Here is an 18956-nt window from a genome sequence, read left to right on the forward strand (position 1 = left end):
GCACAGAAATCGCACTAAATCACTAATTAAATAAATTTAAAGTTGACATGTGAAAAAGGAATAGTGCTTTGCTTCCCGGCAGAGCTTACGGCGTGGTACCTGGCTATTTTTTTACGTAAACCCCACCGTTGGAGAGCCAAGCGCGCGACCATACACAAATCCCACCACAAACAAACCCCGTCACAAACCCACACACAAACCCCGCCACAAACCCACACACAACTTTTGACTTTTATATTTATAGATTTTTAAAACATATAAACTGTATGTCTATATGAATGAATACATATGTAGTGGGTGTTGATAGCATTATACGCGGTCACCGCTACTTACCTGGTGTGGCGCCAGCCATGGGTCAACAGGGGGTGAGTACGGTCTGTATTAAGTAACGCCGTTAGGCCAGAGAACCCAGAGGGCGGTTGGGAACCGGAGGTATACACCCCAGGCCCCCAGTGGGGGCTGGGGGATTACGCAATAGTCCAGGTCCCTCCAGAAGGTTCCAGAGAGTAGGCGTGGCCAGGGGTGGAGTGACTCTGGTAGCTGTATATAAGGCGGACCCCTGAACAGGTTTGCCAGTCGTCGTCAAGCTGAAGACCCGAAGAGCCAGCCTAGCATAGGACCCTGGGAACCCCCAGACCCGCCGTCCTTCTAAAGGCCGGGACTGAGTGGGCCAGTGGTTGGACCCTGGGAGCCCCCAGACCCGACGTCCTTCTACGGGCCGGGACCGAGCGGGTCAGTGGCCGGGACCCGAGGACCTTGGCTGGGTCGGGTCAGCTAGCCTCTCCCCTAGGTCCCACTAGCTGGAGGGTTGATATATATAGAGGAAGTGGTCCCAGTGAGTGGAACACGCTAGCCCGGAGGCTATATCTCTCCAGGGTATCGGGTGGAGGGCCGATACCCCTTTGTGCCAGGGACCTCGTGTTATAGTTATTGTTATAAATCAGGGGTCCTCAAACTTTTTAAACAGGGGGCCAGTTCACTGTCCCTCAGACCGTTAGAGGGCCGGACTATAGTTTAAAAAAAACTATGAACAAATTCCTATGCACACTGCATATATCTTATTTTGAAGTGAAGAAACAAAACGGGAACAAATACAATATTTAAAATGAAGAACAATAAGTAAAGTTAAATCAACAAACTTGCCAGTATTTCAATGGGAACTATGGGCCTGTATTTGGCTAATGAGATGGTCAATGTCCGGTTCCATATTTGTCACTGCTAGTCGTAGCAAGTGATGCAAGTGTGCATCCGTTAGTCTAGATCTGGTTGGAGATTTCAAAGGTTTCATTCTGGAAAAAGTCTGTTCACAGACATAAGTGCTGCCAAAGATGGTGCATGGTTCCTGAGATGAGGATATGTCTCAGAGGGGAGAGATGCATAGAAATTATGAAGGCTGCTTGACTTGAATGCGTCTTTCAGAGTCACAATTCTGCAGTTCAGCCAGTTCCATTTGGTAAATTGTATCCACATTTTCAATGTCAATATAAAATGGGTTACGGAAAAGCTGTATGTCCTGTTCATGGAGATGAAGCTCTTTAAATCTAAATTGGAACTCCTTTTGCAATTTTTCCAGTGAATCCACACATGTTTTGTTTGGGAATTGCAACCAATGTTTTTTCCGCTAACAGATTTTGAGTTGTGGGGAGATGGCAGAAGTTTTCCTCCTTAACTTGTTTGATGAGGAGGCCTAATTTTACTTCAAATGCTTTGACATGTGATTGCATATCACAGATGAGCTTCCCCTTTCCTTGAAGTTGCACATTGAAACTGTTGCGTAGCTCTGTTACATCTGTCAGAAAGGCAAGGTACCATTTCCATTCTGCATCATTGAGCTCTGGTACTTCTTTGTTTTTTGAAAGCAGAAAAGCTGTAATCTGTGGAAGTAAGTCATAGAAACGTTTCAAAACTCTCCCTCGACTCAGCCAACGGACTTCTGTGTGGTACAGAACATCTTCATAGTCAACATTTAGTTCAGACAGAAATTCCTGAAATTGTCTGTGGTTTAGTGCATGAGCTCTAATGAAGTTAACACAAGATTCCACAATTTTCATAACAGAGTCCCACTTCAGTGATTTACTACGCAGCGCTTGTTGGTGGATGAGGCAGTGTATGGCTATTGGATGAGAATGTATGTTTGTCCATCTCTTGGTTAATGCGAGCAATTACTCCTTTCTTAGACCCCACCATGCTAGGAGCACCATCAGTTGTCACACTGGCTAGTTTAGCACAGTTCAGCTCCAAACCATTCACAGTTTGGCAAACTTTTTCATAGATATCCTCTCCTGTAGTTGTTCCTTTGATGCTTTGCAGTGCAGCAAGCTCTTCTGTGACTTCAAAATAGTCATTCATCCCACGAATAAAAATTAGAAGTTGTGCAGAATCACGAACATCATTGCTTTCGTCGAGTGCCAAGGAAAAATAGGAAAATTTTTTGTGGAGTTTTGCAAATGCCGATGCAAATTGTCTCCCATTTCTTAAATCCTCCGTGTAATTGTAGGTCCTGAAAGACTCACTGTACTAAATAAATCGGCCTTCTCTGGACACATCTCTTTGGCAACAGAAAGAAGGCATTCTTTAACAAATTCTTCCTCCACGAATGGTCTGCCAGTGCACGCTATTAGCTTGGCAACTTGAAAACTTGCTCGCAGTGATGAAATATTTAGCTGCTTCTGCTTCACATAAGTATTTTGCTGAGTTGTTAATGCATTTTTCAGTTTTAATATTTTATCTTTTCTCACTTCTCCGACCAAACAATCATATTTATCTTTATGTTGAGTTTCATAGTGTCGACGTAAATTGTATTCTCTGAACACAGACACTATATTCTGGCATATCAGACACACAGCTCTTTCCTTGTACTGCATGAAAAAGTAATCATAAGTCCACCGTTCTTTGAATATCCTACACTCCGAGTCAATTTTTCTCTTTCTTGACATCATTGTTTCCTAGGGACTCAAAATTGCTATTAGTAAAATACCAATATATATACAGCGCTACAAAAACAATATACCAGCAATAACTTTGCCCACACAGAGACATACAGACTGCACTGCCCATCAATGCAGTCTGATTGGGGGAACTCTGCTTTTAACCCAGGCTCACACTGGTGCGGGTGCCATTAAAAAGTGAATTACACCTGCAGTTTTGTTCACAGATCGCAGTACATCCCCAGCACACAGGAATATAACTGGGAGTGGAGCCGAGGGGCAAGTGAGGGAGCTGAGGGAGAGCCAGTCAAGCGCAGCCAGGGGAGGGCTGGCAGCCTTAGGCCTGGGGGGCAAGTCCAGTCAATTGGTCCATTGAACCATTCACCAGCGCAGCCCAATGAGTGCCCACCGCCGCAGCTCAATCAGTGCCCACCGCCGCAGCTCAATCAGTGCTCACCAGCGCAGCCCAATTAGTGCTCACCAGCGCAGCCCAATTAGTGCTCACAAGCACAGCCCAATTAGTGACCATGGGCCGGATAAATGTCCTCGGCGGGCCGCATGTGGCCCGCGGGCCGTAGTTTGAGGACCCCTGTTATAAATAAACGTATTGCCTCCAGTGAAGACTGGGTCTCCATTCATTACCACTACACATATTGTACCAAACAGTATTATTGTGTTATTTAACTTACCTTTGATAATGGTGAACACAAACACGTTTAAAAGTGCAACGATTAATGAATAAACAAATGCATATTATAGGGTACGTAATTTCACAGAGTTAAGCCCTCGCATGTAAACAGCATGGCCGCCAAGGCAGACGGAGAAGGAGCGGCGTCGCGTGGGGAGGTGGGGGGGAACTTTCACACGCTCACGATCCACGCCGCTGCCACGCATCTCTGCTCGTTGTCGGCTAGTACCGTGCTGCAGCTGATCATCTCTGCTCGTTGTCGGCTAGTACCGTTGTCGGCTAGTACCGTTGTCGGGTCGTACCGTTGTCGGCTAGTACCGTTGTCGGGTCGTACCGTTGTCGGGTCGTACCGTTGTCGGGTCGTACCGTTGTCGGGTCGTACCGTTGTCGGCTAGTACCGTTGTCGGCTAGTACCGTTGTCGGCTAGTACCGTTGTCGGCTAGTACCGTTGTCGGCTAGTACCGTTGTCGGCTAGTACCGTTGTCGGCTAGTACCGTTGTCGGGTCGTACCGTTGTCGGCTAGTACCGTTGTCGGGTCGTACCGTTGTCGGGTCGTACCGTTGTCGGGTCGTACCGTTGTCGGCTAGTACCGTTGTCGGCTAGTACCGTTGTCGGGTCGTACCGTTGTCGGCTAGTACCGTTGTCGGCTAGTACCGTTGTCGGGTCGTACCGTTGTCGGCTAGTACCGTTGTCGGGTCGTACCGTTGTCGGGTCGTACCGTTGTCGGGTCGTACCGTTGTCGGCTAGTACCGTTGTCGGCTAGTACCGTTGTCGGCTAGTACCGTTGTCGGCTAGTACCGTTGTCGGCTAGTACCGTTGTCGGGTCGTACCGTTGTCGGCTAGTACCGTTGTCGGGTCGTACCGTTGTCGGCTAGTACCGTTGTCGGGTCGTACCGTTGTCGGCTAGTACCGTTGTCGGGTCGTACCGTTGTCGGGTCGTACCGTTGTCGGCTAGTACCGTTGTCGGCTAGTACCGTTGTCGGCTAGTACCGTTGTCGGCTAGTACCGTTGTCGGCTAGTACCGTTGTCGGCTAGTACCGTTGTCGGCTAGTACCGTTGTCGGGTCGTACCGTTGTCGGCTAGTACCGTTGTCGGGTCGTACCGTTGTCGGCTAGTACCGTTGTCGGCTAGTACCGTTGTCGGGTCGTACCGTTGTCGGCTAGTACCGTTGTCGGCTAGTACCGTTGTCGGGTCGTACCGTTGTCGGCTAGTACCGTTGTCGGCTAGTACCGTTGTCGGGTCGTACCGTTGTCGGGTCGTACCGTTGTCGGGTCGTACCGTTGTCGGCTAGTACCGTTGTCGGCTAGTACCGTTGTCGGCTAGTACCGTTGTCGGCTAGTACCGTTGTCGGCTAGTACCGTTGTCGGGTCGTACCGTTGTCGGCTAGTACCGTTGTCGGCTAGTACCGTTGTCGGCTAGTACCGTTGTCGGCTAGTACCGTTGTCGGGTCGTACCGTTGTCGGCTAGTACCGTTGTCGGCTAGTACCGTTGTCGGCTAGTACCGTTGTCGGCTAGTACCGTTGTCGGCTAGTACCGTTGTCGGCTAGTACCGTGCTGCAGCTGATCATATTTAAAATAGAACCCCACGAATTTCGAAAAGTACCACGACCAATTTGTTGCGAAAATACAAAACTTCCATTATCATACCCGCAAATATTAAGGGTTCACTGTACTGATATGGTATACACGAATGTTATCATATTAGCATACTCTCATGATCATACTACTGTACTATATTAGAACAAAGGATGAAGGTGAGGGGCAGGAGAGGGGCTGGCAGAAAGTGAAAGGGCGTGAAACAGAGGAAGGAAAGAGAGCAAATCGGAAAGAGGACCATGAAGGAATGCGACAAGCAGCGGGAGAGGAGGAGACTGAGAGGAAAGAGAGATTGAGGTGGTAACAGAAGAGGTGGGAGTAAGGAGAGTGAGGTGTAGAGGTGAGAGAGTAACAGAGAGAGGTGGGCGGGAAGTGGGTGAGATGCGGTGGAGGGAGGAAAGGGGGGGACAGTGGAATTGAGAAACAGAAAAAGCTAGAAACCAAAAGAAATTATGAATATATTACAGAGAAGGCAACAGAAAGGTGGGGAGAGACGGGATTTTTCTAGGAATAAATTTTTCCTGGCTGGCAAGGAGGGATAGACAGTCGCATCAAAAAGACGTGCGGGTTGCTAGTTTTGTTTAAAAAATAAAACTAAACAGTTTTTAACATACATAAGTGATTACAGTGACATGTATGAGGGTTGACCGATTCATGGCTCTTGTGCATTACTAGTGTGGTTTGATGCAGACACGGCCCATGTTTAACCTTTCTATATAGCTTGATTTTAAACAGAACAAAAACATCTGCAGAAGCAGGGAGTAACCCAGGATCTCACCCCTGGCAGCAGTCAGACGTGAGTATACGCTGGGTGCTCCTGCAGATTTCTGAATTTAAGAATCCACAGCCAACGAACATGAGCGAACTGGTTGTGTGATGACTGTCTTATGTTTCTCGGACTCCTGGAGATGTTGTATGTAGCTCATAGGGTCAGGAAGTTTGGGTACTGTACTTTCTTTCTTTGAGTTTTTTTAATCAAATTTAAATTGTGGATTTTTTTAAAGAGTCAAACAAGACCTTTCATGCTTTAATTTAGAAGTGGCTTGAATTTTGTATAATATCAATGTTTTTAGACATCTGTTCTCAAGCCAAAGCTTGTAGTGATGGCATTTTAATGTAAGGTATGATCATTTTTCATGACCATTGACCGATTTTTCATTGCTTGTTAGATGTTTTTGTATCTCTTTCGATTTGTTTTATGAGGTCATATCGTCTCTTTATCTTCAGTTTGATATTTAAATCCGTTTTCATGGATGGACATTTAACTTGGCACTCTAATGCTATGTTCTTCACTGCCGTTGATTTGTAAAGGTGCCAAATATACACAACTAGCATCTTTGCCCATCCTAGGACGGAGGCTGTAATATTTACAAGTATAATTGAATCTTGTGTACATTTAATGGCAGTGAATCTTGCACAAAAGTATGTCATCAAACACCTAACAACATTTTACTGTCGCAATAATAATGGCAGTGAATCTGGCACAAAACGAAGTCATAAAACACCTAACTTCATGTCACTCTAGCACTGTATACAACTGACCTTCAATTTGTTCAAATGTACTGCTCTGATACTTTATTCTCTTCTGCTTCGATACAATATCTGCAAAATCACCGAGAAATGTCTCCATAAATAAGGGGCAATTTGCGCCTAAACAAATTAAATTACTTTAAGGGCAGTGCTCTGAGACTACTCATGGTGTGCTGTAGCTCACCGGACTAGCAAACAATTTGAATAGGAGGCAATGGTGGCAAAACAGCAGAGAAATGTTTATTTTAGCATAATTTGCAAGCCTAAAGTTGACCTTGCTTTAGTTTGACATGGCGAAGAAATAAATCAAGGCAGAAAATTGATTAGGATGTGGCATGGAATTAATTATCTGGTTAGCTCTAGATAGAGGGGACAATGAACGTAAAAAAATGTCGTTTGTGCCTAAACTAATTTTCATTTCCACTCCACGGTTTTTCTTGCAGAGTGACATCAGTAGTTAATGATTATAAATTAGCATGAATGTAATGGCGGAGAATATATGTAAAACATTTTCATAAAACACCGCACTGCATGTAGCTGTGTAGAGGAGTACCGTGAGGACCCAACTAGGGCCGGGCGCGGGAAGAGTGACGGAAAAGGAAGAGCTGGAGAGAGGGGAGAGAGCAGAAGGCGAGGAGAGAGAGGGAGGGAAAGAGAGAGGGGGATTTTGAAGGAGAGACGTATGAGAGGAGCGGAAGGAAAAGAGAGGGGGGGCTGGGAGTGGAGACGGAGCGGGGTAGCTTCGGGAGAGAGGGAGGAAGGAGGAAGATGAGGACGGGAGGTAGCGAGGTGTCGCGTCGGGTAGAAGTGTGGAGAGAGGAAGAAAGAATAAACGGCGAGCAGCCCTGAGCAAATACCTCGTCTCCGTGTGATTCTAAATACCCGGGGTGTCCAGGAGGAAGACTACAACTGTAGCACTGTATAAATGTGAGTTAATGTAGCACAAAAGGAAGCCATAAAACACATCACAGCATTAGACTGCAGTGATGGCAGTCATTGTTGCACGCAACAATGTGATAAAACAGCTGACGCAATGCCGCTGTGCCACTGTATTCAACGGACACTCAAAGACTTTAGGTGCAGTGCTCTGAGACATAGTTATGTTTAGCTCGCCGGAGTTGCAAACTATTTAATTGGAGTCAATGGCCGCAAAGCAGGTGGAATTTTTTTTATTTTAGCATAAATTTATATTTCGGCATAATTTGGAAGTGTAAAGTTGACCTACCGTTTGTTAGATGTGGCGAAATGAAGCCAGGAAATGGAGTGCGATGTGACGTTGCATTAATGTTATGGTTAACTCTCTATAAAGATGGGTGAATTGGCGTTACAAAAGGAGCAATAGTCGCTCAGCGTTCGTAATGAAATGCAGCGACACGTGAATATTTATGAGGGGAGGGGCTGCATGTGGAGTGATGTGGACGCGCGGAAGACACACACAGACGTTTTTGGCACGTTACATGAGGTGAGGCGTCGATTACGTGTGGTAAATGTTATGTTGGGCAAACAGGATGAATGATCAGCACGAGACTAACAGAACATCAGAGAATTATTAAATTCTCCCAAATACAACTTTCATCAGTAGCAGAACACGCGTGCCAACAAGGACACTCAATTGATTTTGATAATGTAGAAGTTTTGTGCAAAACTAGCTACTACTGGCGATAGACTAATTAGATAATCTATCGAAATTCGAAAGAAATCAAAATAACATTAACCGTTCGGATAGCTACTGCCTTAGTGCTGCGTGGAACCGAATTATCAAATAATGCATTATTTAAATGCATGCCTACAAAGGGCAGCGTACTTCAATAGGGATTACCGTTGGTCGGGCAATTTTAATAAACACAATAGACCGAAAGGATAAGTTCAAAGGGCTCGCATAATGCGCATGCATAATGTACGTTGCTTCAGTGATCCCCCCCCCCCACATTGTGCAAGAGCTCAGCTGCGTGGTCAACACATCTACGCCTCTATATAAGGAACTAAACAGTAAAACTTCTCCACAAATCTGGCTGTCACCTGATGAAGCTAAGTGTAATTACTGGCAAAACGTCGTACTCAGAGTGTAAATGTTGTGACTTGGCTCTCCAACACACCGGTGTGCTGTACTAGTGACGAATTGGCATGTTCTGTTTACGTGACAACCGTTACTAGTTGGCTGTGTCGGGTGGTGGCGGGTTTTAACGACACATTTACATATTTACACGATCTAACCCAAAAACCTCTTATGGTGTAACTATTGTTGTTAGTGGCTCCGAGCCGTTGCCACCGAAGTTGGCTCGGCAAATGGATAAACGATATTTCCCAGTGCAAAAAATAAACATTACATTTTACAGAAACGGCAGAAGTTCGAAAGACATATAATAGATAGCGACACCGAAGAGGTTAGCATACTAAATATAGAAGACTGACACGGTTAATTTAAAATCACTAACTTTTCAATTTGTGCTCTTGTAAATGTTATTTTTTAGCCAAAATTGTATCTAAATCCTAGAGAATATAAAACACTTCTACAGATTATCAAGGCTTTTTATTATGTAATAAAGCAGATTACTTTTAGTGCTCTGAGTACAGGATTGTGAGAAGTGCATACAAATGACAGCTGTCTCTCATTGTGTATTGCAGGCCAAATGGATTCTCTACAATTATAATGTAAAATATTTTGAGTCAAATATATTCCACAGAAGCTCAGCAGGCTTCCGGCTTTGAAAGTTTTTGGATGGGTTACTACAGCATGCCAGGGCTATGCGGTGGACAGCAAAGGGCAATGTAGCAACCATTGTTGTACTGTATGTATATGCTCCTACATATATGCCCCTTCCACATTTAACTCACACTGACCAACATGGTGAGGTGTGGTAAAATAACCCCTCATGACCTGTATTGTATGATAGGAGGTTCTCATCCAGCAGTGGGTTTATGAAAAAACAGCGCTGTACATGTACAATGAAAAGTAATTTTTTTATTTTAAAATAATGCTATTGTGTAAGACTAAGCAAAATAATCGTGATGTGTGTAACACTGCGCCACATGGTTACATTGAGCGCATAGAGCTGTGAGCGTAACATAACTGAACACAGGTTCAGCTGGACAAATGGGGTGGGGGGGGGGGGGCTTTCAGGTTGTGTTTGCATGGCATTACTGCACGTAATTAAATAGTCCACACTTGCTAAATTACATTTACACGTAATTAGTGCCCCACATTAAATAAATACTTATTATCAATGCACTGAATATTCTTTGGTTCTTTCAGTAAAGTCACATAGATAGAAAATAATAATAAAAAATAAAGTATAATAATATTCCTGACATGCAATATCCCGGCGTCTACAAACCAAGCTGTATCTGCGGCAGCAGTTACATTGGGGAAACTAAGCGACATGTCTCGGACCGTGTTCGTGAACATAAGACAGATTTGAAACACGGTAGGACCAATACTTCTGCCATGACTGATCATTTTAATGCGGCTGGCTCACAGAAAATGTATTTGACGATGCTACTTTGTAAGCATACTGGCTATTAACAAATATTCGTTCATGAAGCCATCCATATATCCAGACACAGACACAATTTCAACCGAGAGGATGGTTATAAACTCAGCAATCATTGGAAAGATGTCATCAACCACTTTGGGTCATGACTTGATTTGTGTTTTCTTGTCAACCTCCACCTTCAGCAGTGTGGGTGTGTGGTGCGAGGTGCAATGATTACCTGGTGGCCCTTTGATTGGTGTAGACCCACTGCCGGTGTCGTTGTTTTTCTCCTACATTAACATCAGCTGCCCCGCCCCATGCTTCTGACACTTTGGGCTACGCTCATCTCTAAACCTTTATAAACAGTTTGCCTTTAGAGGCTAACCCCTCTTTTCCTGATGATGACCGCTCGTGTTGCGATCGAGACGTGATTTTTGTTTTGTATTTATTTAGATTTTATTTTTATTACTGAAAGAACCAAGAATAAGTCTACATTATAGACTGCCAGTATGCTCACTCAGGTTAGGAACCAGGCTAAAGTCTACATTATAGACTGCCAGTACACTCACTCTGATTAAGAACCAGACTACAATCTACATTCGCGTTTTTTTTATTCACTTTATTTGTTATTATTTTCTATCTACGTGACTTTACCGAAATAACCAAAGAATATGAATTCCTACAGTCACGAAAGTTTTAAGTTAAAAAAATACACTGAATATTTACAATTTAAAATTGACAATTTAAAAATACCTTACATAAAATGCTACAGTACTGTGCACCTTAGTGTTTGCGTGTTTGTAAGATGAATGTAAAATCAATGGAGAGAGTCCAATCAAAGCATGGGGATGACCGAGGCATGCAATGGTACAAGTTTACTAAATTCCATAATACAGATAGGTATATTGCTTTAGATTTACAAGTCCTCAAATGCACATACATTTTTAGTAATCTTGATTTGACGCTTTAGTGACTGCAGGAATCCATACTCTTTGGTTCTTTCGGTAAAGTCACGTAGGTATAAAATATGATAAAATATTAGAGTATAAATTTTAAGTACTATAATGGTCGGGGACAGTGTCTTTAATTTGCTCATGTTGATAAACCACACCCTACTGTGCACAACTTATTTAGTGCACAAATCGCCTGCCATTTATGTTGAACTTATTTTGCACCATATGTAGCCAACCATGCTAATCGGAGGTGCGGTCAGAGTTTTTCATTATTTTTATTTTTTTTGTTCAGCCATCCAAGTCTACTCTGAATCCCGGTTTACTCGATTCTTGCTTTGAGAAGGTTTTACTGTGCTATGGCACCTAACCATTTAAATGTTACATGGCTGCTTCTTGCTGCAAGCATAAATAATGGTGGCTGTTTGCATGTGTATTCCCTCAAAACATAATAATTTAACTTGTAATCCAAAGCTATTTGGAGGTGGTAGTTCAGTCTGTGTAACTTGTCAGAGACCTTGTGAGACTGCCCTAATAAGATTGAGCTACCATTACACAAGAGATCTCCTGTGCCGACTACATATTCAAATTAAACAAATGAGCTTTGAGACAGATGGTGATTGCTATACATTTACATTTTTATTCATTTGGAGCTTTTCTATGGTTTCTAGTAGTCATGGACGACTGGTGGGTTGGTGCATTCTAATTGGCTCTCCAGTTCATTCCTGGTCACGTGTACATATCTGAATGAAAAGTATGGCATGACATTTTCTTTTCAGAATACACCTTTGAAGTGGAAACGCATTGTTAATGTATAAACCAAGTGAGGCAGTGTCCTAACCCCTCACCTTAATTCAGATAGACCTAATACGTGGTCATATATTGCTTTGTGCACACGGATTGGAAAGAAGCAAAGGGAAGACTGTATTGCATTTGAGATAGGTGGAAGTTAATGGCAGGATAAGTTCCTGGGTACCTCTGTATGGGAATTTAACAAGGGCCATATGGAGAGACTGACCCTGTCATAGGAGGATAAAACTTCCACATTTGCTGGAACTGATATTTATTGTATTCATCCATCAATAGCAATTCTTGTATCTCTTGACACAAACATGAAATCACATGTGTAATAATCAATGTTTTGTTGATTTGTATGAAACGTGGGTGGGGGGGCAGTGACGCATTGGTTAGTACACTCTGCTTTGCACTCAACGACATGAGTTCGATTCCTGGCCATGGCTAACATGGGCAAGAATCGAACTCTCACAAACAACCCTCATTAGACTGTTTTCATCCGGCATTGCAATATCATTAATTGAATTGTGAGGGCACCAGAATCCTTTCACCCATAATTTCTGCTGCTGGGTCAGATTCGGCGCAACCAGCGTATTCATTTGAGCCTTGAACACTGCTGCTGCATTGCTCGCTCGTGTATTCATTGTAACTCCTCTAATCCATGACTACCCATTGGCCATTCATTCGTTAACACAACGATAATTCAGTGGTCATTATTATCTATCCGAAGGTGTCCCCTGCTTCTAATCAGTAATAGGTTTGCATCATAATTGACTGATTTCCTAAGAACAAACATCTGTATCAGTGTTGTATACATAGCTTTCAAATAAGGGTCCGCAAGTTGCACTTTATTGATCATCTCTAACTAAAACCGTTGGCTTTGGTCTGCCAAAAAAACTGTGCTGCATCAACCGCTTCAGAACAGCGACTGGTTGCTGTGCACTCCCACTTCCACGAGTGTAACATTAAAGATGACCCCACACAGTGCAGTGTCTTGTGGCTACCCCAGCCAAACAATGGACAATATCGCAGACAACGCCATTCCACTAGGCCCGTTCCCGGTTGAACTGGACAGTATTAGTGCGCTGCCCTCCTCCTGAAGCTGTCACGTGGCTTACAAACTTAAACCTTTGACCTGTAATTTACACATACTGTACTTGCCCTATGCCAGAAGACGACTAAACCCATTCTTTTTTAATTACAGAATGTGTTGACAAGTGATTTTTTAAAATTTCAATTTAAGGATGTTAAAATACGCAAAAATAAGTTTTCGAGTGAGGATTGCACACCCATCTTTGTGAAAGCAACTGTTTTGGCGTTTATGCGAAGGAGTTAGCATATTATCACTTTTATTCCTGTACTTTCAACTTGCCTGTAATCCATTCACTGCTACATTTGAGCAAGAAATACAATGTTCACGGTTAATTTTTTCTGCATCCGCATTGATGGCATGATGCCAGTCTGGTGCTTTGTCAGGTTTTATATTGGTTGAGACAGACCTACAGACATTAACATCATATGTTTATGTTTGCTTACTTTTGTGCAATGGATGATTCCTAATTAATTTAGTGTTTGAACAACTATAAATTAGACGTGATCATGGTCAAGCTACTTTTAATTTGTCTTTTAATATTTGTTTAATGAGGCGTACAATATCGCCTTCTATTGTTATAGTCAAACACATGTTTTTTTATTATAAGTTATCTCAGGATGATTGCTTCTCAAGTTGCTGTACAATAGAAGTTTGCAATTTCAAGGATGGTCAGGAAGAGGGAGAATTCTTTACATGTGGAACTAATGCAAGAGGATATTGGCAACAAATTTATATTGCAAGGAGAAATGGATCATGATAGCGAAATAATTTGATAGCTCGTGGTTCTGAGAATCGTTCAAATTACCGGTAAACTGGAACAATAATTATTGGAGTGTTAGACGCTTGTACACGTGCCAGTTTCATTTGTTTGTCTGTGTCAGGTGTTGGAGAGTTACAGGACAAATATTTGGCCAAATCATTGTGGCTTAACCAAAAAAACAATTGTGAAGCTTATTATTTGCTCTGAAAACCTACGTAAGTGGAGAAAAGTCTGAACTTGAACAAGTTAAGATCAGAGGGAGGAGGTGGGGAGTTCTAAACAGTAGAGGTGGATGAGAAGTGAACTCCCACTGCAAAGGGTTCATTGGAGGTGTCCATCCTAGGCCTTGATTACCAAAGCGGAGAGCCGACTGAGATGAGACACGTGGGCAAGCCTTTGTAGGGTCTTGGAAACAACAAGAGCAATCGTGAAATTGATTTGTGAGTTGTAGCATGAGCCCAGTAGAGGGCTGAAAAATGGGGAAACATGGTCACGTTTGCAGATGCAAGAGTGAACGAGGTACAGCAACAGTGTTTAAGAAACATATGCTTATCAATCTCATTTTGACCTGAAAGGTACGGGAAATTTTAAACTATTTTGTCAAAGAATATATAAATATAACATTATTTAGTCATTGGTACTGTTAACCTCTTGGTTAACTCACGAATTGAAAGTCAGTTAAAATTCCAGCAGAGGCTTTATTCAGCCTGTCATCCTTTCTGGGACTCATAAAATAAGTACCACTTTGTGGGAAGTCAGCAGTGCTTGACCTCTGCAGAGACAGGATCCCATTACAGCAGCGGTCCCCAACCTTTTTGGCACCAGGGAACGGGTCTTTCACGGGTCTTTCATGGGTCTTTCCCCCTTTTCAAAGAAGCTCTCCAGCGACGTTTGATTTTTACTCATTTTGGCTAGGGTAAGTTGTTTGTGGGCTTACCAAAACTGTGACTGAGACAAGTGTGGGAAAGAGGCGCGGACGGAAGTGGTAAATAAAATAATTGGCAGGCCACGCGCGTACTCACCGCTCGCCTCCTGCTGTGCGGCCTGGTTCCTAACAGGCCACGGACCGGTACCGGTCTGCAGTCCGGGAGTTGGGGACCCCTGCATTACAGGAATGTGAAATTTACATTTTGTCTGGATCCACCAACGTAGCCAAGTGTTGCGAGAGAAAATTTGACTGACTACTCCATCGTCGTGGTTGTGTGTTACGTATTGTGCAGTGCGTGCCCTTTGGTAAGCATGTTACTGTGTTCGCTATTGTCGTGGCGTAGTGGTTGGCGTGCTGTGCTATGAATCCAGCAACCCGTGTTCGATTACCACTTTGATTATCTGAACTGGTCCTGGGGCTCCCCTAGGTCGACTCGGCCTCAAATGAGTACCTGGTTGCGGTGTGTAAAAACCATTGCCATTGGAGTGACGAAGGCGGTCGGGCGTGGTTTTGGCCACCCAACCCCTAGTGTGCTGTGCCAACCTTCATAGGGGCTACTAGCTAACAGCATTTGCCCCAACAGTCAAATCAAGATTAGTCTGTTAAGGCTACATAGGGGATCTTTGTTTTGTATTGTGGTGTGCCGTCTCAGTGATGTGTGTGGCGTACGCTGGTATGTAACATGCCGTTAGATTTGGTGCGCGATGTGTGCGTGGGGTGGTGTGTCCTGTGTGTGGGGTGCGGTGCGTAGCGCGCAGTGCGGTGGACGTAACGAAGGTGGCGAGGCGAGCGCGCTCCTCCCCTTTCCCTCTCACCTCCATGGACAAGGCCTTCGTCACTGTGCTGGACACGGCACCGATCCTCAACCATGAGCACCTGCATTACAAAGGTGAGGGTTGTGATACACCCAACCTACACCACCTAATCTGGTTAACACATGAGCACTAGACTCGGAGGAGATCGTGAGTTCAACTCCCAACCAGGGATAAACTTGGCCAATGATCCATTCAGTGGCAGTACGATTAGTATTTCAATTTGTAGAAAGTCAACTGTTGTACTATGGAGAGACATTGTCTGTTTGGTTTTGGGAACACCGATTATTTTTTTGCTGAGAGTATGTTACCAACGTTTTGTCTTCTGCACTTCGAGTCGGTGACTCGTAATTTGACGGCATGGTTATTACACAAAGACATATTTCTACTCGTATTTCCAAACTCTGCTCTTGATTTTACATAATTTATTACACTAGTTGTGTGCCAGCCTCTGGTTAATAGGGCTTTGTACAGGACTTGCTTATTTGGGTTGAGATGTGGGGTGATTGTTTGCTGACATGGATTTGTCACTCACTGCAGACGGTCTTGGAAGAGTGTTGGCTCAGGATGTGGTGGCAAAAGACAATCTGCCTCCATTTCCTGCTTCCATCAAGGACGGCTATGCTGTCAGAGGTAAGGCACTTCCTGACAAGACCAAGCATTAGGCAAGACAAACACAGATTATGCAGAATATTATGGGCAATTAACGTTTCACTGCATATGCCAACTTTACTCTACAAGTAGCAGTAAAAATTGGTTTTCACTCCTGCCATAATTGGTATTCACATCATACCCCCAAGAGATCAACTTTCCAATTTGCTAAAAGAGGGCTGTAGCTAGTTATGTTTTTCGTGCAGTTTCTTGCATTGTGTTATGTTAGATGCTTTTCGTACATGCACATACTTTCAAAGACATAATTATATTGTGAACTCACAAGTAATGCAAACATCTCATACAGCCTCATGTACACCCGAGTTAATTATTGTTAGCTTATAGTAGAGGCATGTCAACTCATGGAATCGCAAGTGAATTTCTGAAATAACATGTTAACATGGATGTAAATTCCCGATATCGACATGCTTCCTGATTGGCCTGCAAATTTGTGTGCAAAGTCGCCCCTTCAAGTTTTTAGTGTGTGGAATCTTCTTCCTTCGAATGGCTACTGATGCAGATTGCAGAGCAACAACTACAATTTCACATTCAGGTTATCAAGACAGACAATCGCGTCAGAAGCAGCGGAGTAGTGTATCATCGCCGTGATGTCTCTCATATTCGTGGATCAGGCGTTGCGTCTTTATGTTGTACGGTCTTTATGGATCACCACAGTCTTACACTCTGTAGAATAATACGCATCATGTGGAGGTAAATAACAAGAAATGTGACTCGGTGACATGGAAGTGTCGACATGCTCTCATCATGCTATGGTTCCAGCATGTTTATCCTGATTTGTTTGGATGTGTGCAAGCTGCTGGACAATTGGTGTTTGCAAGGCTTCATGTGGGTAGCGTGTGCCTGTTAGCTTGTGTGCGTCCTGCTGTCTCTGTTGTCTGTGTGCAGCTGCTGATGGGCCAGGGGATCGCATTGTGATTGGAGAGTCGCATGCTGGAAAGCAGGTACCTGCATATTAACCACCACCACACAACTGTTATTGGACAAACATACCAAGGCATATATTTACATCATGGGACCTCCTTTGCCAGTACCAAAATATGAGAATAGGTTTTTCCCCTTTTTTCTGGCAACAAAACAGGTGTTAAGATGTTAAAACACCAAACTGAAACCTTTTACAAGGAATCATGTCTGCAGTAACCACAATGCTTGTGGTCAGAATGCAAACAAAAAACATACTTTGATAATATATGCATTGTCCTTGAAACTGAATGGTCCACACCAGAGACAGCTTCCTTTTGAGCCTCGTCTCAAACGGTGTTAGACCAGAGGATGCCAAAAGGCGTTGGTAATGCAGACATGATTCCTTGTTAAAGGTTTCAGTTTGGTGTTTTAACATCTTAACACCTCGATTTAAAGCTTTCGTGACTGCAGGGATTCATCTTCTTGGTTCTTTCGGTAAAGTCACGTAGAAAGGAAGTAATAAAATAATAAAAAAAACATAATAGAATAATTCTCACGACGTTTCGGCCACAACGCAAGCAGCCGTCCTCAGGTGAAAACCAGGTCTGTCGGGGAGACAGCATCTGAATGAAACAGCACACGAGCTTGGAGCATATATATAAGCTGGGTTGGAAGGGGGGGAAAGGATGCTTCGACAAAAGAATGTGCATATCAAGAGGAATTTAGCATATTTATGGGAAATGCAGGAATGTGATTAGTACTACATATGCCCGTGCATTATGCAGAAATAGCAGCATCAAAGGGAGGGGATATGGGAAATGCAGGTATGTGAATACTGTAGTACAAATTATGCCCGTGCATTATGCAGGATGAGCAGCATCAAAGGCAGGGGGATAGGGGTAGCATTAATAAAGGGAAGGAGTGTTAATAGTATGTAGCTGCAGTAACTAAAACCAACACGTAAACAACTAAAGTATGAACTACATAGTATCATCAGTATACTAACTATACTCTACAATAAGCTGAGTTACTAACAGTAATACATTACAATTCTACGTCGTAAAAAATATATAATATGCTTCCATCTAAACTTTATTCTTTTACATCACACGAGTCTACACCGTACTATATACTGCCATAGACAAACCCAACATTAAATTATATACTGTATTGCTATAAACCACCCTATACCTTATATATTGTAATATAACACTATGTATTATTCTACCCACCCTAATGTATATCACACTGCTATATATTCACTATACAATTACGATACTATATATTACTTTGAACATTGTATTAAGCATATAAATATTATACTATTTGTTATTGTACACTGTACCCTTGACCGTCATGTCAATGGGTGAGTAGTGAGAGGAAACTTGCAGCGGAGCAAAGAATCCATTCCTTGCGGAGAATACAATGCCAGTGAGTGGAACGCGGTCTGAAAGTCACCGTAAACGTGAACATAATCAGTTAAGATCCGAAATTGTTTATTACGTCCTTCCAATGTTTGCTAAGCCAGAATCCATCTTCTTGGTTGAAATTGTCTCTGTGTTTGTATATGTGGATCGCCTCATGAACGAATCTCTCATGGTAGCCAGATGGCTTGCAGAGAACCTCTGTCTTGGAGAAGTCAATGTCATGTGAGCCCACTGAATTGTAACAGTGATCTGCCACGGCTGAGGTGTTTGTCCTACCGTGTTTCAAGTCTGCTTTATGTTCACGGATGCGGTCCGAGACATGTCATTTGGTTTCTCCAATGTAACTGCTACCACAGAGGCAACTTAGTTTGTAGATGCCAGGGTACTGTATGTCTGGAACCACAT

At 43.3% G+C, this 18956-nt stretch overlaps 1 protein-coding gene across 2 annotated transcripts in view; it reads left to right on the forward strand.

Moving 5' to 3' along the window:
• The window catches only part of LOC133346965 (gephyrin-like), an 82065-nt gene that overhangs the window by 36026 nt on the left and 27083 nt on the right, over positions 1 to 18956 (forward strand). For both annotated transcript variants that reach the window (XM_061558811.1, XM_061558812.1), the window contains 3 exons: positions 15492 to 15629; positions 16093 to 16185; positions 17110 to 17165. In XM_061558811.1, the coding sequence (XP_061414795.1) occupies positions 15492 to 15629; positions 16093 to 16185; positions 17110 to 17165 (287 nt within the window). The remainder of the gene's footprint in view (positions 1 to 15491; positions 15630 to 16092; positions 16186 to 17109; positions 17166 to 18956) is intronic.

The sequence above is a fragment of the Lethenteron reissneri genome, chromosome 25 (assembly GCF_015708825.2).
Source record: "Lethenteron reissneri isolate LAM-NWPU_2019-01 chromosome 25, ASM1570882v1, whole genome shotgun sequence".
NCBI lineage: Eukaryota > Metazoa > Chordata > Hyperoartia > Petromyzontiformes > Petromyzontidae > Lethenteron > Lethenteron reissneri.